This window comes from Arachis ipaensis, chromosome B1 (assembly GCF_059453495.1).
Source record: "Arachis ipaensis isolate K30076 ecotype BB chromosome B1, ASM5945349v1, whole genome shotgun sequence".
NCBI classification, from domain to species: domain Eukaryota; kingdom Viridiplantae; phylum Streptophyta; class Magnoliopsida; order Fabales; family Fabaceae; genus Arachis; species Arachis ipaensis.
The window spans coordinates 140413168-140437391 of NC_142436.1; the positions used below are offsets into that span (position 1 = coordinate 140413168).

A 24224-nucleotide genomic window follows, 5' to 3' on the forward strand; every position below is an offset into this window, starting at 1 on the left:
TGAAAACTACATTTCTGGTAAATTCTCCACTTGTTCCATCTATTTTTCCTTCTCTGACTAAAATTTTTGTAGTCGACTGAGAAATACTTCGAGACAGAGCAACATATAATTGGCCATGGCTAAATACATGTTTAGGGAGATAGATCCCTACTTTAGGAATGGTCTGTCCTTGTGATTTGTTTATTGTTATTGCGAAACTCAACCTTACAGGAAATTGCTTCCGGTAAGTATAAATGGCAGTCCTGAATTTTCTGTTGTTTTGTGTTTTATCCGAGGCAAGAAAGCTCTTCTTCCACAGTGATGACCGGTTAAAATTTCTACATCCAACATGTTTTGAAAGGTTCCACGACATAGTAACCTTGTACCATTGCATAAGCCGGCCTTAGGGTCTATGTTTCTCAATAACATCAAAGGTGCACCTCTTTTTACCTTCAACACATGAGGTGGCAACCCACCTGTAGAAACTGAGTTAAGGTATTCCTGTTGATATAAATTATTAGCATCTCCTTCTACCTCATCAAATGAGACTAAATTTCGTTCTTCTCCTGGAAACTGGTTGATAATTATATCATTAAGCTGTTGCACATCATGATTTTTTGGCGTCAATATTGCCCTTTCTACCATGTAAGAAGCGTCCCACCCATGAGATTGTAAGTTTGGAAATATTTCTTCTATTAACTTGTGTAACGATGTTTCACCCTCCCACGGAATTGCCATATTTGCTTGTATCCGTACAAAGTCTTCATGTATGGTGGGCTCAATTCCATCACCAATGCGCATAAGATACTCAGCAAAAACATGATCATTATAAGATCGCATATTTTGTCGCAAATGGAGAATTTTAGTGGAAGCCCATAAATGAGACTTAACTATAGAAGCTGAAATCATTTGTGACTTACTACCTTTCGGTACCACAGGCAGTACTTGGCGGAAATCTCCTCCCATCACCATCACTTTTTCTCCAAATGGCATATCGTTTGCTAATATATCTCTCAGAGTACGGTCTAATGATTGCACCGATTCTTTATTTGCCATAGGTGCTTCATCCCAGATGATTGCCGTTGTTTGTCTAATCAGCTTTGCAAGATCTGATTGTTTGCTTATGTTGCAAATGGATGATGGTTCTGCATTAATTGGGATCTTAAACCTAGAATGAGCTGTTCGACCCCCAGGCAATAATGTTGCAGCTATTCCTGATGATGCAGTTACCAAGACAATATGACCCTTATTTCTCAATTCTACAATTATAGCTCTGTAAAGAAATGTTTTGCCTGATCCTCCTGGCCCGTCAACAAAGAACACTCCACTTTCTCTTCGATCAATTGTATTCATAATGCACTTGAAAGCTTTAGACTGGTCATTGTTCAATCTTGTTACGGAACACAGGTCTTCCCGGGGTACTTCGACAGACAGTTCTTCTTGGATAACTCTGGGTATCAAGTTGTCATTGTCATTTTCATGAGTTAGAGCTGGCAAATCGTATTGCGTAATCTGTTTTCCGTGCTGAAGGAGTATATCATTTATATCCCTGAGTAGCCGATTTGTGAACACTAAGGCTGTTGTGGTGCTGGTTGACGGATAATCATCCACCATATATGAAAAAAATTCATCACATAAGCTTCTTACATCTGTAGGCTCACAAAATATTAAGATGGTTGCAAACAACCTTCGTAAAGCACATGGCAATCGTAAAACAGAAGCCTCAACCAAACACTCACGGATGCTACTGTCACTCTCTAACAATCCTCGGTGTTGAGCAGAATGCTTGAAGGACGAATATTGGACCCCATTCACTGTTAGCAAGTCATCCCAACTGATTGGTCCTCTGACATTAGATAACAGAATACGCAAATAGAAATTTTCTCCTTCTGAAGGTGATACAGTATAAATTCGACCGATGGATCTCCTCTGTGTCTTGCGCCGACGCCATTCCTTTTCCTTGTTGTGCCAAGTGTAATACTCTGGAATTTCCCTGTACAAAAGATGCCTAGATTGTTGGTCCTCCTCACGATTTAGGGCAAAGAACTCAGTGAGCATTGTTCTAGAGAAATAATCATCATTAAGTATTTCAGGAATGGTTTGGTGATCATAGAAGCTCACTTGATGTTGATTTGGCAAATGAATTTGTAGCCTTTCCACTGATGGATACATTCGGTAAAGGTTAAATTTAAATATTCTCCAACATGCCTCTGGAGCAGCAATCCATCTTGCATCAACAAACTGTTGGACCTCGTCAACATTAGAACCGTTGTGAACTTCCATTGCAACCCGGTCTGGACCCTTGTAACAATATTTGTAGAGATACTTTATACTCTTGATGCTACTACATATCTCAACATTAATATGGCAATCATACTTTAGTAGTAGCCAAGGGTTGTACGGAACTACCCATCTATTGTCAACCGTGACATTTTGGTTAATTTGTACTGGAGTGTCGAATCGTCGCCTATATTGCGGATATGAGTCGTCACCTCTTCGTGTTTCTGCTGTGAACTCTTTTGGGTAGTTGCGTTTACATTGGCCATTTTTCATGCAAGGTGAAGATTGATCAAGTGTACCGTAAGGACCATGAATCATATGTTTTAGCACTGCATCATGTAGGTGTGGTTCTACTTCTTTAGATGGTATCTCTGCACGTACCAAACTATCATAATGCTCCGGGTCAATTAACTTGTCATTGTTTTCTAAGATTAGCAACATATGTACATGTGGCAACCCTCTTTTTTGAAACTCAGTGACATAAATATAGCTCTTCACCTTTCCCAAGACACCCTTAGATATTACATCCTCTTTCAGCTGTTCAAATTTGGCTCGAAAAATTCTTGTTGTTAGATCTGGACGATCTTGTGGAGTTTGAACTGGGTTGAGTTCTGAAGTTATTTCAGTCCAAGATGGATTGCATGTCATTGTGAGAAAAATATCTGGCTTGCCCTCTTTAAGAACAATCGCCATTCCATCTTCATATCGTTGGGCCATGTCGCAACGGCTACCAATGAACGACGATGGTAATATTGTTCTTTTTCTTCCAACATTTTCTGAAGACAAATATATAGAGAAATATTATTAGTTTTAATAATTATTTTGGGTAATTCTTAATGATTTTTGAAGTAGCAATTAGATACAACAATATTTACCTGCATTGGTTTCTCCTGTGTGCAAAGCATCTTGTAAACCTTGGTATAATTCAGCTCGTAATTTCTTCTGTCTATTTCGAACCCATCTTAACTTTCCGGTTTCAATTTTCACATAGTTATCAACAACATATTGTTGTAGTAGTCGCCCTGCTTGCAATACGGTGGAATGATCATCGGGGCGGATCTACAAATTTTTTAGAATTTGCAAAAAAGATTAGATACATTGATCAATTTTTTGGAAAAATTTTATTGAAGTCTATACTGCGTAGGAAATGGGGATTTGTACCTAGAGCATATAACTATTATATGTTCGGCATGATACTTTGCCGCCACTTTGACTTCAGGTATTGATATCCCATCCATGAGTTCCAAATGGAAAAAGAAGAGGATATTGTAGTGGATCGTAATAGCCAACGAATTCCTGAATCCTTCGTAGGCTACCAGCATGAGTTTGCACCTTAATATCTCGCCCACGAATCATTGTTTCAACGTCATCACCAACAATTATAGCTGCTACCTGCGACGCAGTTGGAAGACTATATTGTGGCTGATTAGCAGGTCGCTCTCTAATGACCAAACTACACTCATGTACATCTGACCGTTGTGCAAGCTGGCGAAACACATGGAGAAAAGGATTATACCGGTGTAGCAATTGTTGTAACCTGAAAACTAATGTTTCATGTAGTTGTGTGTTCTCCAGCATCCTATTCTGCAACTCGTGATCAGTATCATATATGTACAGTTGCAAAAACCGTGGCCGCGTGCCCTGATCCGGATGAAATCCCCCTATACTGTGATATATTGAGCCTTGAGCACGAAATGTATATATACCACGACCTGTTATAGCCAGTTGTTCGTCTATGTGCACACCACACGAAGTGAAGGAAAATACATGATTGTATCCACGAATATGTTTTCTAAAATGGTTTCCTTCTGCAGAGGGGTCCAAGAAGATTTCAAGCAATTCCTGAGGAGCATTTACTCGGGGAAGAGAGACTTTTCCCCCATTACAGCACATCTCGAACGTCTCATGGTGAAATAGACGTGCGCTACAGTAATGGCATGTCCTTGGGACTGGTAGCGGAGTTCGAATTATTGTTGCATCCTCTTGAAAATTTCGAGCACAATTATGGGATGCTCGAACATTTTGTCTAATTTCTGTACTCGTATTAAATTAACATATATTTGGTTACATTCATAATGAAAATCATAAAATGATGAATTTTGTAACAACTAAAAAAATAGTTCTTTGTTGATTATAAATACAAAGAATTACTTCCATTATAGTGGTCATCATAAAAAAGAGATAAGTAGCTATTAAATATTTAAGTGATGTTTCGATCTTTTTTTTTAACTTTGTTACATTGTATAATATTATGATGTTGTTTGACTTTATTTTTTTAAAATTTTGTCATTCAGATGTATTTAACAACTTTAATTATAAAATATTTTATTTTATTCTTTCTAAAGATGTTTTTTATTCGTTAAATAAATGTTTTTATTCTTTTAATTATAAAGAAATATTATTTATTCTGTAGCAATATAGTTTTATTCTTTTTTTAATAAAATCATTTTGTTTAAAACCTTTTATTCGAAACTGTTGTAACAAAGTTAAAATCACTTACGATCTATAACAACATTATATTATTCTAAATGTTTATTATTTTCTTGTTCCATTATATATTTTTGTTTATATGGTAACACTATGTTTATCGTGGATTATTTTTTTTTTTAGATTAAATAGTCAATACAATATAGTTTGAGTCTAAAATAAATAATTTTTTACTTAAAAATGCTTTATTTATATAACATAATTTTTTTTGTATAAAATTTTCCGTTCATCAATTGTGTTATAGAATTTTTTAGTTAATTATCTTATATAGGGTATGACAATTTTTGCCTTTGGCCAAATTTTTAGCTTGTATGTTTTGTTTTATGTTTTTTAAATGTTTAGATATTACTGTTTGAAATAATACAATACATGACGATAATATTGGTTCATATTTTATTTATTCTATTACTTCTAATAATTTTTATTTTGTATGCTTTCGCCTAGAGTTATCATTTTAATTTTTACTATTTATTTTATTTCTTAAAATATATTTTATTTAATCATTTTATGTTATCATATTTGTGTGAATTATAATAAAATAATTCAACAAAATATAAAATTTTTTAAATTAATTTTTTTTCATTTTCACTTAAGTTTCCATATTTTTCATTATGATTGGCAAATAAATATTTTAAGTATTATATTGGTTTTTATAAAATTTTTTGTGTATAGATTTTAATTTTTTTTTTAGGCACGGGCAATCTTTTTTTATAATTGGTTCTTGTAATGATCTTAAATAAATAAATTTTTCAACATTTTATTTAATTATTTTATTTTGTCATGTTTGTGTGAATTATAACAGAGTGATTCAACAAAATATAAAATTTTTTAAATTACCTATTTTATTATTTTTGCTAAAGTTTACATATTTTTCATTTTAATTGGCAAATAAATATTTTAAGTATTTTATTGGTTTTTTTAATTTTTTTTTTTGTGTATAGATTTTAATTTTTTTTTGTTAGGCACTGGCACTCTTTTTTTTATAATTGGTTCTTGTAATGATCTTAAATAAATAATTTTTTTAACACCAATTATGTTCACACTTAATGTTTACTATGAATACATTAATATGCTAACATATAAGAATAAAATAATATTTTTTATAACTTTATTTACCTATTAAAATTATGTCACAATACTAAATATATAAAGAAAAAAAAGTACAATACTAACCAGTTACATTTTCTTCACGTCTACTGTTTTGATCAGATCTATTTCCATGAATTTCTGATAGTATGTAAAAAGAACACATGAATAAATTATAAAATTGTTCATTAAATTAAGTCGGTACAGTATCAGTGGTAATTGAGAGATTTCTTTTAAAGAAACAAATCATACAAAATTAAATTGATTGAAAGTAATAGAATACGTAGAATACCCATTAATATCATAATTTTCCAAACTCTGAATGACTAAAAAGAATAGATAGTGTCCATAAAATACAAATACATAATAGGCAGTTTGAGTTCTGAAAAAAGTTACCATTTGAAAAATAATTCAAGTGTAACCATATAATAGATTGATTAAGTGAAGAAATTTTCATTTATTTTTTATAATGATATATATATTTATTAAAAATATTTTAACATTTTTTGTGTATTAAATAAAACGTTTAAAAGAGTTGTAGAATATTAAAAAATATATGAAACGTAAAATTCTATTAAATATTAATTGGACCACTATTATTATGAGCATCTGAATAATAGCAATCATATTATTGGAACGACAATAATGTATTTTAAATGATTATATTTTACGGTATTTAATTTTTCTTTAGAGATAAATAATTCGTGAATATAAAAATTATATTAAACTGGTAGCATAATAATTATATTAAAAATAGTAAATTTATCAATTTAAATTTATGTAGTGAAGTAATTAATACTTCTGATATATCTATTTTTTATAAGGAAAAGTATAAAAAAATATCGAAATACTAATTATTTTTGTTATACAGTGAACAAATTTAAATTACAATTATATTATTAAACACATATATCTAATATAATTTTTTTTATAATGATGCGGCGCGAGAACATGTTATTTATTCTTATAATAATATTATATAGGTCAATAATAGAATGTTTATTGAATCAAAATTTATGAAAAAAGAAATTACTATTAATTAAATAAATATACAGGAGTTCTATCCATATTTATTACCATTTGGTCTATTACTTGAATCAATTTTGCTTTTATTATGAGTATTTAAAATATTTAAAAAATTTATTATTAACATGAAAAGAATGTGTGTTGACAATTTAAGAGTACATTCGGTAGATAAATTACAGATAAATAGTACTAAGAGTACATTAACATAGATATATTGTAGAAATAATTCAAATTAAGTGACAAATTAAATTATAGAAAAAAATTAAAAAAAATACCAGAATTATCTACTAAAATTTAATAATAAATATATTATTAAACATTGAACATATATATTTTTCTTATAATAATACAGTTATAAAAATTGTTTGGCAGTATAATATTATATTAAAAAATTATTAAACTATTTAATAATCGAGATTATTAATTATATCATGTACATTAAGACAATATAATAATATCTATAATAATATTATTTAGGCCAATAATAAAAGATTTATGGAATCAAAATTTAAGGAAAAATTAAATTATTATTAATTAAGTAAATATAAATATAAACATATATGATTTCCTCCCATATTTGGACTGTTTGGGAACGACAATAATATATTTTAAATGATTATATTTTACAGTGTATAATTTTTCTTTAGAGATAAATAATTCGTGAATATAAAAATTATATTAAACTGGTAGCATAATAATAATTATATTGAAATAGTAAATTTATCAATTTAAATTTATGTAGTGAAAAAATAATCACTTCTGATATATTTATTTTTTAGAAGGAAAAGTATTAAAAAAATATCGAAATTATCAACTAATTTTTTTTGTTATACAGTGAAAAAATTTAAGCTACAATTATATTATTAAACATATATATAATATAATATTTTTTATAATGATACGGCGCGAGAACATTTTAGAACAATAATGGAAGATCTATTGAATCAAAATTTATGAAAAAATAAATTACTATTAATTAAATAAATATACAGGAGTCCTACCCATATTTATTACCATTCGGTCTATTACTTGATTCAGTTTCGCTTTTATTATGAGTATTTAATTATTTAAAAAATTTATTCTTAACATGAAAATAATTTAGGCTGAGAATTTAAGAGTACATTCGGAAGAGTACAGTAATATAGAGATATTGTAGTAATTATTCAAATTAAATGGCGAACTAAATTGTAGAAAAAAAGTTAAAAAAATATAGCAGAATTATCTATTAAGTTTTTTTTGTTACAGATTAATAACAAATATATATATTATTAAACAGTGAATATATATATATATATATTTTTTCTTATAATAATACAGTTATAAAAATTTTATATTTGTATGATATTATATTTAAAAATTATTAAACTATTTAATAATTGAGATTATGATGATGTAAAGTACATTTAAGATAATATAATAACATTATTTAGGCCAATAATAAAAAATTTATTGAATCAAAATTTAAGAAAAAAAATATTATTAATTAAATAAATATAAATATAGAATTCCTACCCATATTTGAATCGTTTGGTATATTACTTGAACCAGCTCCAGTGTTATTGTAAGTATCTGTATATGTAAAAAATTCAGTATTAACAAATAATATAATTTGATAATTTAACGATACACTCAAGAAATAAATTATACATAATTGGTACGTACTAAGAGTCCAGTAACATAGATATATCGTAAAAAATAATTCATATTAAATAATAAACTAACAATATAAATTTATTAATGAGAAGTATAATTTAGAGTACCTGATATAGAGTATTGTTGAGGAGGTATATTTGTGATATCTTGTAATGGTGTTGCCATGTTAGTTGGTCCACTTCATGTATCGATTTGTTTTCCTCGTCTAATACTTTCTCGGTAACTGGCACGCCTTCTGGCAAGGTGTTGCTGCCTCTGTTCTTCACTCATATTTTGTCTTCGTTGTCTGGCATAGTCTTGCCAAGTTCGTCGACCACTTCCACGTGAATCTTCCATTGGTATGTTGTCAACTATAATTAATCAAAGAAACATATAAAAACAGCCATACACTTTTATTTAATGACGAAAAATAAATTAAAGTAGATTTTACATTATATTTAGGCGAAGTAAGAAGAATGCAGGAGAAGACAGAGGAGAAATAAAGGAAATTTTTTCTATTATGGAGAGATATGGAGTAACCAGTGAAGTGAGAGATATTAAGAGAAAAAATTGGGAATAATACAATTGACGCAGTAATTGATGTGAGAGGAAGTAACTGATGCAGTAGTGGGGAATTAAGTAGTAGAATTCTGTAACTGATGGGTGATGTGAGAGAAATTAACGTGGAGAAGTTATATTGAGGTGAACGTGGATGGAAATAAAGTAGTAGCTGTAACTGGAGGTAGGTTACTAAAAAGGATAAAAATGGAAAGAAAAATTGGACACCAAACCTCCATGTTTTGGCATTATATATTGTTATAGATAATAAAAAATAATATATATATATATATATATATATATATATATATACACTAGCAGCTCAACAGGCACGTTTCGTGCCTGTTCAGCCGCTTTTCTATTGTTTTTAAGAAATTAATTTTATTTTTTGTTAATATATCATTCACTTTTTAAATTTATTAGATAAGTATTTTTTATTTTAATATTAACGTGACCTTATTTATCTCATATTGTATTAAAATTAAAATTACTATAAATTTTTTTTTAAAATGTTAAATTATAAAAGCACATAATAAAGAGTATATATATTATCAGAAAAAATATAGTTCAAAAAATAATGATAATAATATTTAGAAACATTATTTATAAATTTAACTATTTATAATTGTTATTAAGTTTAATTATTTATTTTTAATAGTATTTAATTTAAAGTTGAGATAAAAATTTATAGTTAAAGCATACTCTATCTTCATGCATAATTGTAATTGATAAAAAATATTTTATTTTTTTCTAATTTTATATTTAGTTTTTTTAATTTTTTTTAATTTCATTATTTTTATATTTTTATTATATTATCTTACTATATCAAACAGTATTCTTTCTCTTACTATTATTCTCTAAATGAAATAAAACTAAATGTAGGTGAAAGTTATACGTGAATATAGTAACTACAACAAAACTAAATGAAATTTGTAACGATAGATGTGATGAAATTTGATGGTGTTAAAAGTAAAAAAATAATGGCAGGAAGAGAAATACAACAAAGCCTATTAAGAGGTCAAAATAGAAGTAGTAGAATTGATGAAATTATTAAAAAAAATAAAAAAGATATATTTTTTATGATTACAAAACAAAATTCTAATAGAATAATTAGAATGAGGCTAAACTGCTGGATAGACCATCAGAGTACAGTACTGACAGACATACTCAAAATAATACTATACAAACAAAGACTAACATAAAATTAAACAAAATATAATTTAAATGAATACCTCAGAATATAATAAGATCTATACAAAAAATTATTTATCACCACTGGTTAAACACTTGTTGGCTTCTAATTATTCTTTTTCTCATTTTATATATGGCCACGAAAATAAACTTTTTGAATAATTGTTCATAAGACAAAGGAGAATAAGAAAAAAAAAAGAGAGAGATTGTGGGAGTAAATAATTGAATAGAAGTTATGCGTGAGTTTTTGTAACCGTGAAATATGTTAGTGAAATAAGTAACTAAAAAATATTTTTGAATAATGTTAATAGGGTTAAAATAGGAAATAGAAAATTGGACACCAAACCCATGTATTGGCATTATATATACTAGCGGCTCAACAGGCACTACCGTACCTGTTCAGCCACTTTTTTTATGGGATTTAAAGTTAATTATTTTAATGAATTTTAAAATTTTAAATTCGAATAACATAAAAATAATAATATAGAATAATCAATAATAATATAAAAATATTCAAATTAAAATAATCATATATTACCTATCTATAAACAATAACAATATGAAAATGATTTAATTATAATGAACACATACATCACCTATCTACAAATCTACAAATAACATAATTCATAAAATAATTATTACAATATTATTTTATCTTCGTCTATCTAACTCAAAGTCATAAAAATAAATAGAAAAATATGATTGTTTACAAAAAATAGCCATATTTTAAAAGTCATATTTTTTTCCTTTGTTTAGGGACCTTTTTTTTTAAATAGTAATCGAAAGTACGGATCTGTATTTAAAGAATCTTTCTTGTGCCTACAAAAATTGTAAAGAAGAAAAATAATTATGTCTTTTTTTTTGTGATTATAGATCAAACTATAAGTAAAAACGTTAAGATAAATCTAAATTAATTTCTGAATTTGTACCGAGAAAAAATCTTTAGCAATTCCTCATACATCTCCTTATCAATAAATTCTTGAGCCTTGAAGAACTACAAAATTTAGAAATCAATAAAATATACCATATGCCAATACAAATTTCATTATATTTGAACGAAAAGTTAACAATAAAAAATATAAAACCTGCAAAATTGAAATTTCTTGTTTGAGGTTGGATTTCCTACACATGCACAACAAAAGAAGCCATTAAACCCTCTATAGAGCATTCAAATCTATAAGTATCCGATATTACCTCTATTTTGTGCGGTTTCTTAATCTAATGATAGGTACCTGCAATGTTGTTCTTTACTAACATCAGTTGGTTCCGCTCCTATAAGTTTGTTGCTGGAAAATGAAAAATGTTTAATTTATTATCATTAGTTTAAAATTATTTTTTGTAACTTTATTCAACATGGGAAACATAATCTCCGTTACAATCTCAGAGTAACCTTTTAATATTTTAGGCATATACTTTTTCCCTTCATTTTTTATTAGTAAAAGAAGAATATAGAAGGGGATAGATAATAGGCATATCAATAATATTCTGATTACGATGATTGCGTTACCTTGTATGTTGTTGGAGCAGTATTTTCTTTTTTATCATCTTCCAAAATTGGGTCTTGTCTGTTTTAACCGTTCCTCCCCAACCAATAGAATAAATTTGAAGGGAATGAACCTATTAGATAACATATGATTATGATTACTAACATAGAAATAGAAGTATATATATTGAATGCAATTTTGACACTAATTAATTTAAAAAATTACTTTATTGTCTATTGGTTTGATTGATGCAATTACTTGCTCATCTTTCCATGCACTCCAGAGATTTTGGAATCCTTCTTCCTGTAATTGATATTTGTTAATATATTTCTAGTATATCTAGTATGTCTTAGTTAATGATAATTAGTACGTACCTGTTGCGTAAAACAAATATTCAAGTTCGTTGTCTTTATCTCTTGGCATATATTGATGAGCTCCTTTAAAATCAAATTGTCTATTAAAAAAATATAAGTCGTTAGTCCTCAATAAATTGAAGTCTGTATACAAAGATATATATATCAATGAAAAAAATTTAAAGATTAAAATTATATGTAGACTGAATTGTACCAAGAAGTAACTACACACACTTACTAAGAACATAAATTACCTGTGGGGAAGGTAACAATATTTCTTTGAAAACTACCTTTCTGGTAAATTCTCCACTTGTTCCATCTATTTTTCCTTCTTTGACTAAAATTTTTGTAGTTGACTGAGAAATACTTCGAGATAGAGCAACATATAATTGGCCATGGCTAAATACATGTTTATGGAGATAGATCCCTACTTTAGGAATGGTCTGTCCTTGTGATTTGTTTATTGTTATTGCAAAACTCAACCTTACAGGAAATTGCTTCCGGATAAGTATAAAAGGCAGTCCTGAATTTTCTGTTGTTTTGTGTTTTATCCGAGGCAAGAAAGCTCTTCTTCCACAGTGATGACCGGTTAAAATTTCTACGTCCAACATGTTTTGAAAAGTTCCACGACATAGTAACCTTGTACCATTGCATAAGCCGGCCTTAGGGTCTATGTTTCTCAATAACATCAGAGGTACACCTCTTTTTACCTTCAACACATGAGGTGGCAACCCGCCTGTAGAAACTGAGTTAAGGTATTCTTGTTGATATAAATTATTAGCATCTCCTTCTACCTCATCAAATGAGACTAAATTTCGTTCTTCTCCTGGAAACTGGTTGATAATTATATGTTGAGTTAAGAAATTAACTAAACTAATTAGTGATGACAAACATTATTTTTGGGCAAAATAAATAATTAGTGTTGATTATTTATATCTACTTATTAACTAATTGTTTATTATTGCAGGCCAAATTTCAATAGTCCAAATAGAATAAAAAGCAATCAGCAAGGATATTGGGCTGAAAGCAAAATTAAGAGTCCAAGGAAAAGCAAAGAAAGAAGTCAAAGAAATCAAATCGGGCCAAGCATACCAATACCCGATCCAAGCCCGATCTGGTTTCAGAAAAGCAAATCCCTCTCTTTTGCTTAACCAAAAGCAACGTTCATCTCTCTCTGACCAAGTCAAATCAGCTTCAGAAAAGTAAGAAAGAGAAAGAGAGAAAGAGCTTCTTCACCAAGATAGTCACCAAAGAAGCAAGAAAGAGAAACTAAGCTTGAAAGGCAAAAGTCATCTCAACAAACCCAAACCAAATCAAGCTTAGGTTATAGGTAAATCTTTTCCTCATACATGCAACTCGGTTTCATCTCTTCTTCCCAACTCTCTGCTCTATCCGAAATGGGATACAAGGGAAAGAGGATTTCTGTTCTTCCCTGCTGTGTATCTACGGTCTTAAAAAAGACTTGAGGACCAAGTTAGTTTTCAAGGGCTCAGATCAAGTTGACCTTTGGAAGATTTCTATGGTTGCTGTTTCATGGCTTTCGGTCAAGATGAGGAAGTCAGAGGGAAAGTTTTTACTCTAAGGTTTAAAGAGAAAAAGTGAATCTGTGGGTTGGTAAAACTCAAGGCTCAAGGTGTTGACCTTGGAAGAAGAACCCAGCAACATGCAAGGAGATAAATGAAGCTTGCTGTTCATTCAGAAGGCAAAGAGAGAAAATCAGAGTGTGAGAACAGTGTTCTGTTAAGGAGTTTCTCTACTTGGATAATGCTTTCTATCAAAGAAGCATTCGGCCAATACTGAAGAACTGCATCTGAGGTTTGCGAATCTGGTTTTGCACATAGCAAAGAGGCTGCTGATGAAGTCAATCTCCTTCATGTTTTACTGATTGTAATGTATTTTTCTAAGTTTATCTTTCTGTAATTTCTTGAGAGAAAAGACATTGTGAGAAAGCTTAAGAAAAACCCATGAGTGGAAAAAGGCTGAGAGATACACTTGAGAGAAAAGTCTAGAGTTATTTTCTGATTTTTTTAGGTTGATTAAGTGTCTTGTATCTTGTACCTGTAAGGTATCCCTTTCTTAGTTGGGTTAGCACTAAGAGTGATTAGTTAGGTATTAGCATAGCCAATGTCAAGTTAGGTTAGAACTTGAGTGTGAAAGGATTGGGTCAATCCTGTGAAATTGGTGTATGTAATACTGTTAAGTATAGTGAAATTCTTCCATAGTTGTGGAGGAGACTGGATGTAGGTTGCATAGCACAAGGCAACCGAACCAGGATACATGCTGGTGTTAGCTTTTCTCTTCTCTGCTGAGTTCTGTTTTCTGATATTCATGAGACAAAAATAAATTGTCTCATAAATTTCCACTGCTGAGTTCAAACAGAACCTAAATTCAAAGAGTGTTTTAAAAGGGTAATAACAACAACAAAAAGGAAGGCATAGATTCAACCCCCCTTCTCTAAGCCTACCACAACCTTCAATTATATCATTAAGCTGTTGCACATCATGATTTTTTGGCGTCAATACTGCCCTTTCTACCATGTAAGAAGCGTCCCACCCATGAGATTGTAAGTTTGGAAATATTTCTTCTATTAACTTGTGTAACGATGTTTCACCCTCCCACGGAATTGCCATATTTGCTTGTATCCGTACAAAGTCTTCATGTATGGTGGGCTCAATTCCATCACCAATGCGCATAAGATACTCAGCAAAAACATGATCATTAGAAGATCGCATATTTTTTCGCAAATGGAGAATTTTAGTGGAAGCCCATAAATGAGACTTAACTATAGAAGCTGAAATCATTTGTGACTTACTACCTTTCGGTACCACAGGCAGTACTTGGCGCAAATCTCCTCCCATCACCATCACTTTTCCTCCAAATGGCATATCGTTTGCTAATATATCTCTCAGAGTGTGATCTAATGATTGCACTGATTCTTTATTTGCCATAGGTGCTTCATCCCAGATGATTGCCGTTGTTTGTCTAATCAGCTTTGCAAGATCTGATTGTTTGCTTATGTTGCAAATGGATGATGGTTCTGCATTAATTGGGATCTTAAACCTAGAATGAGCTGTTCGACCCCCAGGCAATAATGTTGCGGCTATTCCTGATGATGCAGTTACCAAGATAATATGACCCTTATTTCTCAATTCTGCAATTATAGCTCTGTAAATAAATGTTTTGCCTGATCCTCCTAGCCCATCAACAAAGAACACTCCACTTTCTCTTCGATCAATTGTATTCATAATTCACTTGAAAGCTTTAGATTGGTCATTGTTCAATCTTGCTACGGAATACAGGTCTTCTCGGGGTACTTCGACAGACAGTTCTTCTTGGATAACTCTGGGTATTGAGTTGTCATTGTCATTTTCATGGGTTAAAGCTGGCAAATCGTATTGTGTAATCTGTTTTTCGTGCTGAAGAAGTATATCATTTATATCCCTGAGTAGCTGATTTGTGAACACTAAGGCTGTTGTGGTGCTGGCTGACGGATAATCATCTACCATATATGAAAAAAATTCATCCCATAAACTTTTTACATCTGTAGGCTCACAAAATATTAAGATGGTTGCAAACAACCTTCGTAAAGCACATGGCAATCGTAAAACAGAAGCCTCAACCAAACACGCACGGATGCAAATGTCACTCTCTAACAATCCTCGGTGTTGAGCAGATTGCTTGAAGGACGAATATTGGACCCCATTCACTGTTAGCAAGTCATCCCAACTGATTGGTCCTCTGACATTAGATAACAGAATACGCAAATAGAATTTTTCTCCTTTTGAAGGTGATACAGTATAAATTCGACCGATGGATCTTCTCTGTGTCTTGCGCCGACGCCATTCCTTTTCCTTGTTGTGCCAAGTGTAATACTCTAGAATTTCCCTGTACAGAAGATGCCTAGATTGTTGGTCCTCCTCACGATTTAGGACAAAGAACTCAGTGAGCATTGTTCTAGAGAAATAATCATCATTAAGTATTTCAGGAATGGTTTGGTGATCATAGAAGCTCACTTGATGTTGATTTGGAAAATGAATTTGTAACCTTTCCACTGATGGATATATTCGGTAAAGGTTAAATTTAAATATTCTCCAACATACCTCTGGAGCAGCGATCCATCTTGCATCAACAAACTGTTGGACCTCGTCAACATTAGAACCGTTATGAACTTCCATTGCAACCCGGTCTGGACCCTTGTAGCAATATTTGTAGAGATACTTTATACTCTTTATGCTACTACATATCTCAACATTAATATGGCAATCATACTTTAGTAGTAGCCAAGGGTTGTACGGAACTACCCATCTATTGTCAACTGTGACATTTTGGTTAATCGGTACTGGAGTGTCGAATCGTCACCTATATTGCGGATATGAGTCGTCACCTCTTCGTGTTTCTGCTGTGAACTCTTTTGGGTAGTTGCGTTTACATTGGCCATTTTTCATACAGGGCGAAGATTGATCAAGTGTTCCGCAAGGACCATGAATCATATGTTTTAGCACTGCATCATGTAGGTGTGGTTCCACTTCTTTAGATGGTATCTCTGCACGTACCAAACTATCATAATGCTCTGGGTCAATTAACTTGTCATTGTTCTCTAAGATTAGCAACATATGTACATGTGGCAATCCTCTTTTTTAAAATTTAGTGACATAAATATAGCTCTTCACCTTTCCCAAGACACCCTTAGTAATTACATCCTCTTTCAGCTGTTCAAATTTGGCTCGAAAAATTCTTGTTGTTAGATCTGGACGATCTTGTGGAGTTTGAACTGGGTTGAGTTCTGAAGTTATTTCAGTCCAAGATGGATTGCATGTCATTGAAAGAAAAATATCTGGCTTGCCCTCTTTAAGAACAATCGCCATTCCATCTTGATATCGTTGGGTCATGTCACGACGGCTACCAATGAACGACGATGGTAATATTGTTCTTTTTCTTCCAACATTTTCTGAAGACAAATATATAGAGAAATATTATTAGTTTTAATAATTATTTTGGGTAATTCTTAATGATTTACGAAGTAGCAATTAGATACAATATTTACCTACATTGGTTTCTCCTGTGTGTAAAGCATCTTGTAAGTCTTGATATAATTCAGCCCGTAATTTCTTCTGTCTATTTCGAACCCATCTTAACTTTTCGGTTTCAATTTTCACATAGTTATCAACAACATATTGTTGTAGTAATCGTCCTGCTTGCAATACGGTGGAATGATCATCGGGGCGGATCTACAAATTTTTAAGAATTTGCAAAAAAGATTAGATACATTGAACAATTTTTTTTTCAGAATTTTATTGAAGTATATACCGCGTAGGAAATGGGAATTTGTACCTGGAGCATATAGCTATTATATGTTCGGCATGATACTTTGCCGCTACTTTGACTTCGGATATTGATATCCCATCCATGAGTTCCAAATGGAAAAAGAAGAGGATATTGTTGTGGATCGTAATAGCCAACGAATTCCTGAATCCTTTGTAGGCTACCAGCATGAGTTTACACCTTAATATCTCGCCCACGAATCATTGTTTCAACGTCATCACCAACAATTATAGCTGCTACCTGCGACGCAGTTGGAAGACTATATTGTGGCTGATTAGCAGGTCGCTCTCTAATGACCAAACTACACTCATGTACATCTGACCGTTGTGCAAGCTGGCGAAACACATGGAGAAAAGGATTATACCGGTGTAGCAATTGTTGTAACTTGAAAACTAATGTTTCATGTAGTTGTGTGTTCTCCAGCATCCTATTCTGCAACTCATGGTCAGTATCATATATGTACAGTTGCAAAAACCGTGACCGCGTGCCCTGATCCGGATGAAATCCCCCTATATTGTGATATATTGAGTCTTGAGCACGAAATGTATATATACCACGACCTGTTATAGCCATTTGTTCGTCTATGTGCACACCACACGAAGTGAAGAAAAATACATGATTGTATCCACGAATATGTTTTCTAAAATGGTTTCCTTCTGCAGAGGGGTCCAAAAATATTTCAAGCAATTCCTGAGGAGCATTTACTCGGGGAAGAGAGACTTTTCCCCCATTACAGCACATCTCGAACATCTCATGGTGAAATAGACGTGCGCTACAGTAATGACATGTCCTTGGGATTGGTAGCGGAGTTCGAATTATTGTTGCATCCTCTTGAAAATTTCGAGCACAATTATGGGATGCTCGAACATTTTGTCTAATTTCTGTACTCGTATAAAATTAACATATATTTGGTTACATTCATAATGAAAATCAGAAAATGATGAAGTTTGTAACAACTAAAAAAATAGTTCTTTGTTGATTATAAATACAAAGAATTACTTCAATTATAGTGGTTATCATAAAAAAGAGATAAGTAGCTATCAAATATTTAAGTGATGTTTCAATAATTTTTTTTAACTTTGTTACATTGTATAATATTGTGATGTTGTTTGACTTTATTTTTTTAAATTTTGTTATTCAGATGTATTTAACAACTTTAATTATAAAATATTTTATTTTATTCTTTATAAAGATGTTTTGTATTCATTAAATAAATGTTTTTATTCTTTTAATTATAAAGAAATATTATTTATTCTGTAGCAATATAGTTTTATTCTTTTTTTAATAAAATCATTTTATTTAAAACCTTTTATTCGAAACTATTATAACAAAGTTAAAATCACATACCATCTATAACAACATTATATTATTCTAAATGTTTATTATTTTCTTGTTCCATTATATGTTTTTGTTTATATGGTAACACTATGTTTATCATGGATTATTTTTTTTAGATTAAATAGTCAATACAATATAGTTTGAGTCTGAAATAAATAATTTTTTTTTAAAAATGCTTTCTTTATATATCATAAATTTTTTTTTTTGCATAAAGTTCTTTGTTCATCAATTGTCTTATAGCATTTTTAGTTAATTATCTTATATAGGGTATGACAATTTTTGCTTTTGGCCAAATTTTTTAGCTTGTATGTTTTGTTTCATGTTTTTTAAATGTTTAGATATTACTGGTCGAAATAATACAATACATGACGATAGTATTGGTTCATATTTTATTTGTTCTATTACTTCTAATAATTTTTATTTTGTATGCTTTCGCCTAAAGTTATCATTTTATTTTTTACTATTTATTTTATTTCTTAAAATATATTTTATTTAATTATTTTATGTTGTCATATTTGTGTGAATTATAATAAAATAATTCAACAAAATACAAAATTTTTTAAATTAATTTTTTTTCGTTTTCGCTAAAGTTTCCATATTTTTCATTTTGATTGACAAATAAATATTTTAAGTATTATATTGGTTTTTATAAAAAAATTTTGTATAGATTTTAATGTTTTTTTTGTTAGGCACGGACACTCTTTTTTGATAATTGATTCTTGTAATGATCTTAAATAAATAAATTTTTTAACATTTTATTTAATTATTTTATTTTGTCATGTTTGTGTGAATTATAACAGAATGATTTAACAAAATATAAAATTTTTTAAATTACCTATTTTTTTGTTTTTACTAAAGTTTACATATTTTTTATTTTAATTGGCAAATAAATATTTTAAGAATTTTGTTGGTTTTTATAAATTTTTTTTGTGTATAGATTTTAATTTTTTTTTGTTAGGCACTGGCACTCTTTTTTAAAAATTGGTTCTTGTAATGATCTCAAATAAATAATTTTTTTAACACCAATTATGCTCACACTTAATTTTTACTATGAATATATTAATATGCTAACATATAAGGATAAAATAATATTTTGTTTATAAATTTATTTACCTATTAAAATTATGTCACAATACTAAATATATAAAGAAAAAAAAATACAATACTAACCAGTTACATTTGCTTCACGTTTACTGTTTTGATCAGATCTATTTCTATGAATTTCTGATAGTATGTAAAAAGAATACATCAACAAAATTATAAATTTGTTCATTAAATTAAGTCTGTACAATATCAGTGGTAATTGAGAGGTTACTTTTAAAGAAACAAATCATACAAAATTAAATTGATTAGAAGTAATAGAATACGTAGAATACCCATTAATATCATAATTATCCAAACTCTGAATAATTAAAAAGAATAGATAGTGACCGTAAAATACAAATACATTATAGGCAGTTTGAGTTCCTGTAAAAAGTTACCATTTGAAAAATAATTCAAGTGTAACCGTATAATAGATTTATTAAGTGAAGAAATTATCATTTATTTTTTACAATGTTATATATATTTATTAAAAATATTTTAACCTTTTTTGTGTATTAAATAAAACGTTTAAAAGAATTGTAGAATATTAAAAAAGATATGAAATGTAAAATTCTATTAGATATTAATTGGACCATTATTATTACGAGCATCTGAATAATAGCAATCATATTATTGGAACGATAATAATGTATTTTAAATGATTATATTTTACAGTGTTTAATTTTTTTTTAGAGATAAATAATTCGTGAATATAAAAATTATATTAAATTGGTAGCATAATAATTATATTAAAAATAGTAAATTTATCAATTTAAATTTATGTAGTGAAGAAATTAATACTTCTGATATATCTATTTTTGATAAGGAAAAGTATAAAAAAATATCGAAATACTAATTATTTTTGTTATACAGTGAAAAAATTTAAGTTACAATTATATTATTAAACACATATATCTAATATGTTGTGTTATATATGAATGGATGCCCATTTAATACATTGTGACTTTCTTCACAATGTTGGGCAGCTAACTTTTCCAATAGAGAATTTTAATTTCTCAAGAAAGATTAAGCTTTATGAAGCTTTGAAAAAGAATACATTGTACAAGTATAAATAGAAGGAGGGTCTTAAGTATAGTACGTACAACAAATAATATTAATGTATATATATAAATTATTATTGAGCTAATTATATAGAGTCTTCCATTTACGTATTTTATTTACATCTTCCTTATTTATTTAGTTGTTTTACAACACGTTATCAGCATGAGACTCTGATCAAATTTTTAGGAAGACTCAGGTAACAAATTTTTATTATGTCGAAACTCTCTCATCTTGAATTCAATGCTCTTGATATATCTAGAAACAATTATTTATCATGGATATTAGATGCTGAAATCCATCTTGATTCAATGGATCTTGGAGATACCATTAAGGCTGAAAATAATGCATCCCAGAAGGATAAAGCCAAAGCCATGATTTTTCTTCATCGTCATCTTGACGAAGGATTGAAAAATGAATATCTCACATTAAAAGATCCTGCAGATCTTTGGAAAGACCTTGAAAAAAGGTATAATCATCAAAAAACGGTGATACTTCCTCAAGCTCGATATGAATGGACACACTTGCGTCTACAAGATTTTAAATCTATAAATGAATATAATTCTGCAATGTTTCGAATCACCTCACGAATGAAATTATGTGGGGAAAAGATAACTGATCATGATATGTTGGAGAAAACTTTCTCAACTTTCCATGCCTCGAATGTGCTCCTATAGCAGCAGTATCAAGAAAAAGGGTTTAAAAAATATTCTGAGTTAATTTCTTGCCTTCTTGTTGCTGAACGCAACAATGAGTTGTTATTGAAAAATCATGAAGCGCGCCCAGCTGGCGCTGTCCCATTTCCTGAAGTAAATGCAGCAAACTACCCTAGAAGAGGTAAATGGCAAGGTTTTAATAACAAGAAAAATTATGGAAGAAAAAAGAATTATATTCAAAAGAGAGTATCTCACCAGAAGTGGGATAAAGAAAGAAATATCGGGTAGAGTAAATCAACAGAGGATAAGTGTTTCTGTTGTGGTGGAAAGGGCCATTGGTCACGTACCTGTCGTACCCCAAGGCACCTAGTCGATCTTTATCAGGCATCTTTGAAAAAGGATGACAAAGGAAAGGAAACAAATTTTGTTTCAAATGATACTGAAAATTCCACCACTCATTATGATGTATCTGATTTCTTTGAGGACCCTGAAGGAAATATTGGTCATTTGATCAATGATGGAATAGTTTAATATGTGAGATTGTGAAGTATCTATGTAAATAAATAATGTAAAGAATTTATTGTTAAGTTTTATTTCCTATGTATTTAAGTTTCAAATGTGATGTATATAAATAATGAAATATTAATGTTTATGAATTTTGAAATCATTAAATATGTCATGTTTTAAAATAAAATTTTAGTATATGACATTATGTGCATGTATTGCTACTCATTTTATTATTATTTGTCTTTGAAGAAAATGGCAAGGATATGTAATGAAGATGTATGCCTTGCGGATAGTGCAAGTTCGCACACTATTCTCAAAAGTGATATATATTTTACCCATCTTGTGCTAAAAGAAGAGTATGTTAATACTATCATTGGCTCCGGCAATGTGATAGAAGGCTCCAGAAGAGCTATAATTTTGTTTCCTGGAGGAACAAAATTCATAATAAATAATGCACTGTTGTCTACCAAGTCTCGAAGAAACTTGTTGAGCTTTAAAGATATTCGCCGAAATGGATATCATATTGAGACTATGAATGAGGGAAATCATGAGTATTTATGTATCACAACTCATGATTCAAATAAGAAAGTTATATTAGAAAAATTACCCTCACTTTCATCTGGGTTGTATTATACCAAGATTAGTGCAATTGAATCACATGCCATTGTAAACCAGAAGTTTACTAGCCCAAATGAATTTATAACTTGGCATGATAGATTGGGTCATCCGAGAACAACCACGATGAGGAGAATTATTGAAAACTCTCATGGACATTCACTAAAGAACCAGAAGATTCTTAAAACTAGTGAATTTTGTTGTGCTGCATGTTCTCAAGGAAAGTTAATTTTAAGCTCATCACCAGTAAAGATTGGATTTGAGTCCCCTGAATTCCTAGAAAGGATTCAAGGTGATATATGTGGACCTATTCATCCACCATGTGGATCTTTTAGATATTTTATGGTCCTGATAGACGCATCTTCGAGATGCTCACATGTGTGCTTATTATCATCTCGCAACCTGGCGTTTGCGAGATTACTGGCTCAAATTATTCGATTAAAAGCACAATTTCCAGAAAATCCAATCAAAGCAATTTGTCTTGATAATGCTTATGAATTTACTTCCCAAGCTTTTGATGCTTATTGTATGGCTAATGGAATAAGTGTTGAACATCCAGTAGCTTATGTTCACACACAAAATGGGTTAGCAGAATCGCTTATTAAACGCCTCCAATTAATTGCTAGACCCTTGCTTATGAGAACAAATCTCCTAACCTCGGTTTGGGGGCATGCTATTTTACATGCCGCAGCACTTATTCGTTTGAGGCCAACGAGTTACCATCAGTTCTCTCCTATGCAATTAGCTTTTGCCCAGCAGCCAAATGTTTCCCATTTAAAAATATTTGGGTGTGCGATATATGTTCCCATTGCACCACCTAATCGCACCAAAATGGGACCCCAAAGAAAATTGGGGATATATGTTGGATATGATTCTCCCTCTATAGTGAGGTATCTTGAGATACAAACTGGTGATGTGTTTAAAGCCCGGTTTGCGGATTGTCATTTTGATGAATCAAAATTTCTAACATTAGGGGGAGAGAATAAGCTTCCTGAAAAGGAACTTAAGTGGAATGCATCATCATTGATGCATTTAGATCCTCGATCAGTGCAATGTGAACTAGAAGTTCAAAAGATTATACATTTGCAAAGAATAGCAAATGAATTGCCTGATGCATTTTCTGATACAAAGAGGATAACCAAATCTTATATACCAGCGGAAAATGCTCCAATTCGAATTGATGTCCCAGTAGGACAAATAGCCACTGAAGCAAATACACGCCAGAAGCGTGGCAGGCCTGTCGGTTCCAAAGATAAAAATCTTCGAAAGAGAAAAGAGGTAAATATTCCTATGGAAAAAGACATAGTAAAGACACCTGCAGTTATCCAAAATTCTGATATAACGCCAGAAGACGTTCAGGTACCTAAAAATTGTGAAAATGACGAGATCTCGATAAATTATGTCTTTACAGGAGAGAAATGGGACCGAAATAAGACAATTATCAATAAAATATTTGCATATAATATGGCATTAACTATCATGCATGAGAGTAAGGATCTTGAGCCAAGATCAGTTGAAGAATGTCGACAAAGGAATGATTGGCCAAAATGGAAAGAAGCCATGGAGGC

General features: G+C 30.4%; 2 protein-coding genes across 2 annotated transcripts; both read right to left on the reverse strand.

Annotated features, from left to right (window-relative positions):
* Positions 1-204: 204 nt before the first annotated feature.
* On the reverse strand, positions 205-15321 carry LOC107632569 (uncharacterized). Its single transcript, XM_088503126.1, has 6 exons — positions 14541-15321; positions 8724-8861; positions 8371-8427; positions 3550-4292; positions 3135-3318; positions 205-3035 (listed from the first exon to the last, which is right to left on the reverse strand). The coding sequence occupies exons 1-6, from the start codon at positions 15319-15321 to the stop codon at positions 205-207; spliced, it is 4734 nt and encodes a 1577-aa protein (XP_088359252.1).
* Positions 15322-15324: 3 nt separating this feature from the next.
* Positions 15325-18139, reverse strand: LOC107613066 (uncharacterized). The gene is made up of 5 exons (XM_088503127.1): positions 17579-18139; positions 17121-17304; positions 16761-17024; positions 16524-16673; positions 15325-16391 (listed from the first exon to the last, which is right to left on the reverse strand). Exons 1-5 carry the CDS (start codon positions 18137-18139, stop codon positions 15325-15327), a joined length of 2226 nt encoding a protein of 741 aa, XP_088359253.1.
* Between the last annotated feature and the right edge of the window lie 6085 nt (positions 18140-24224).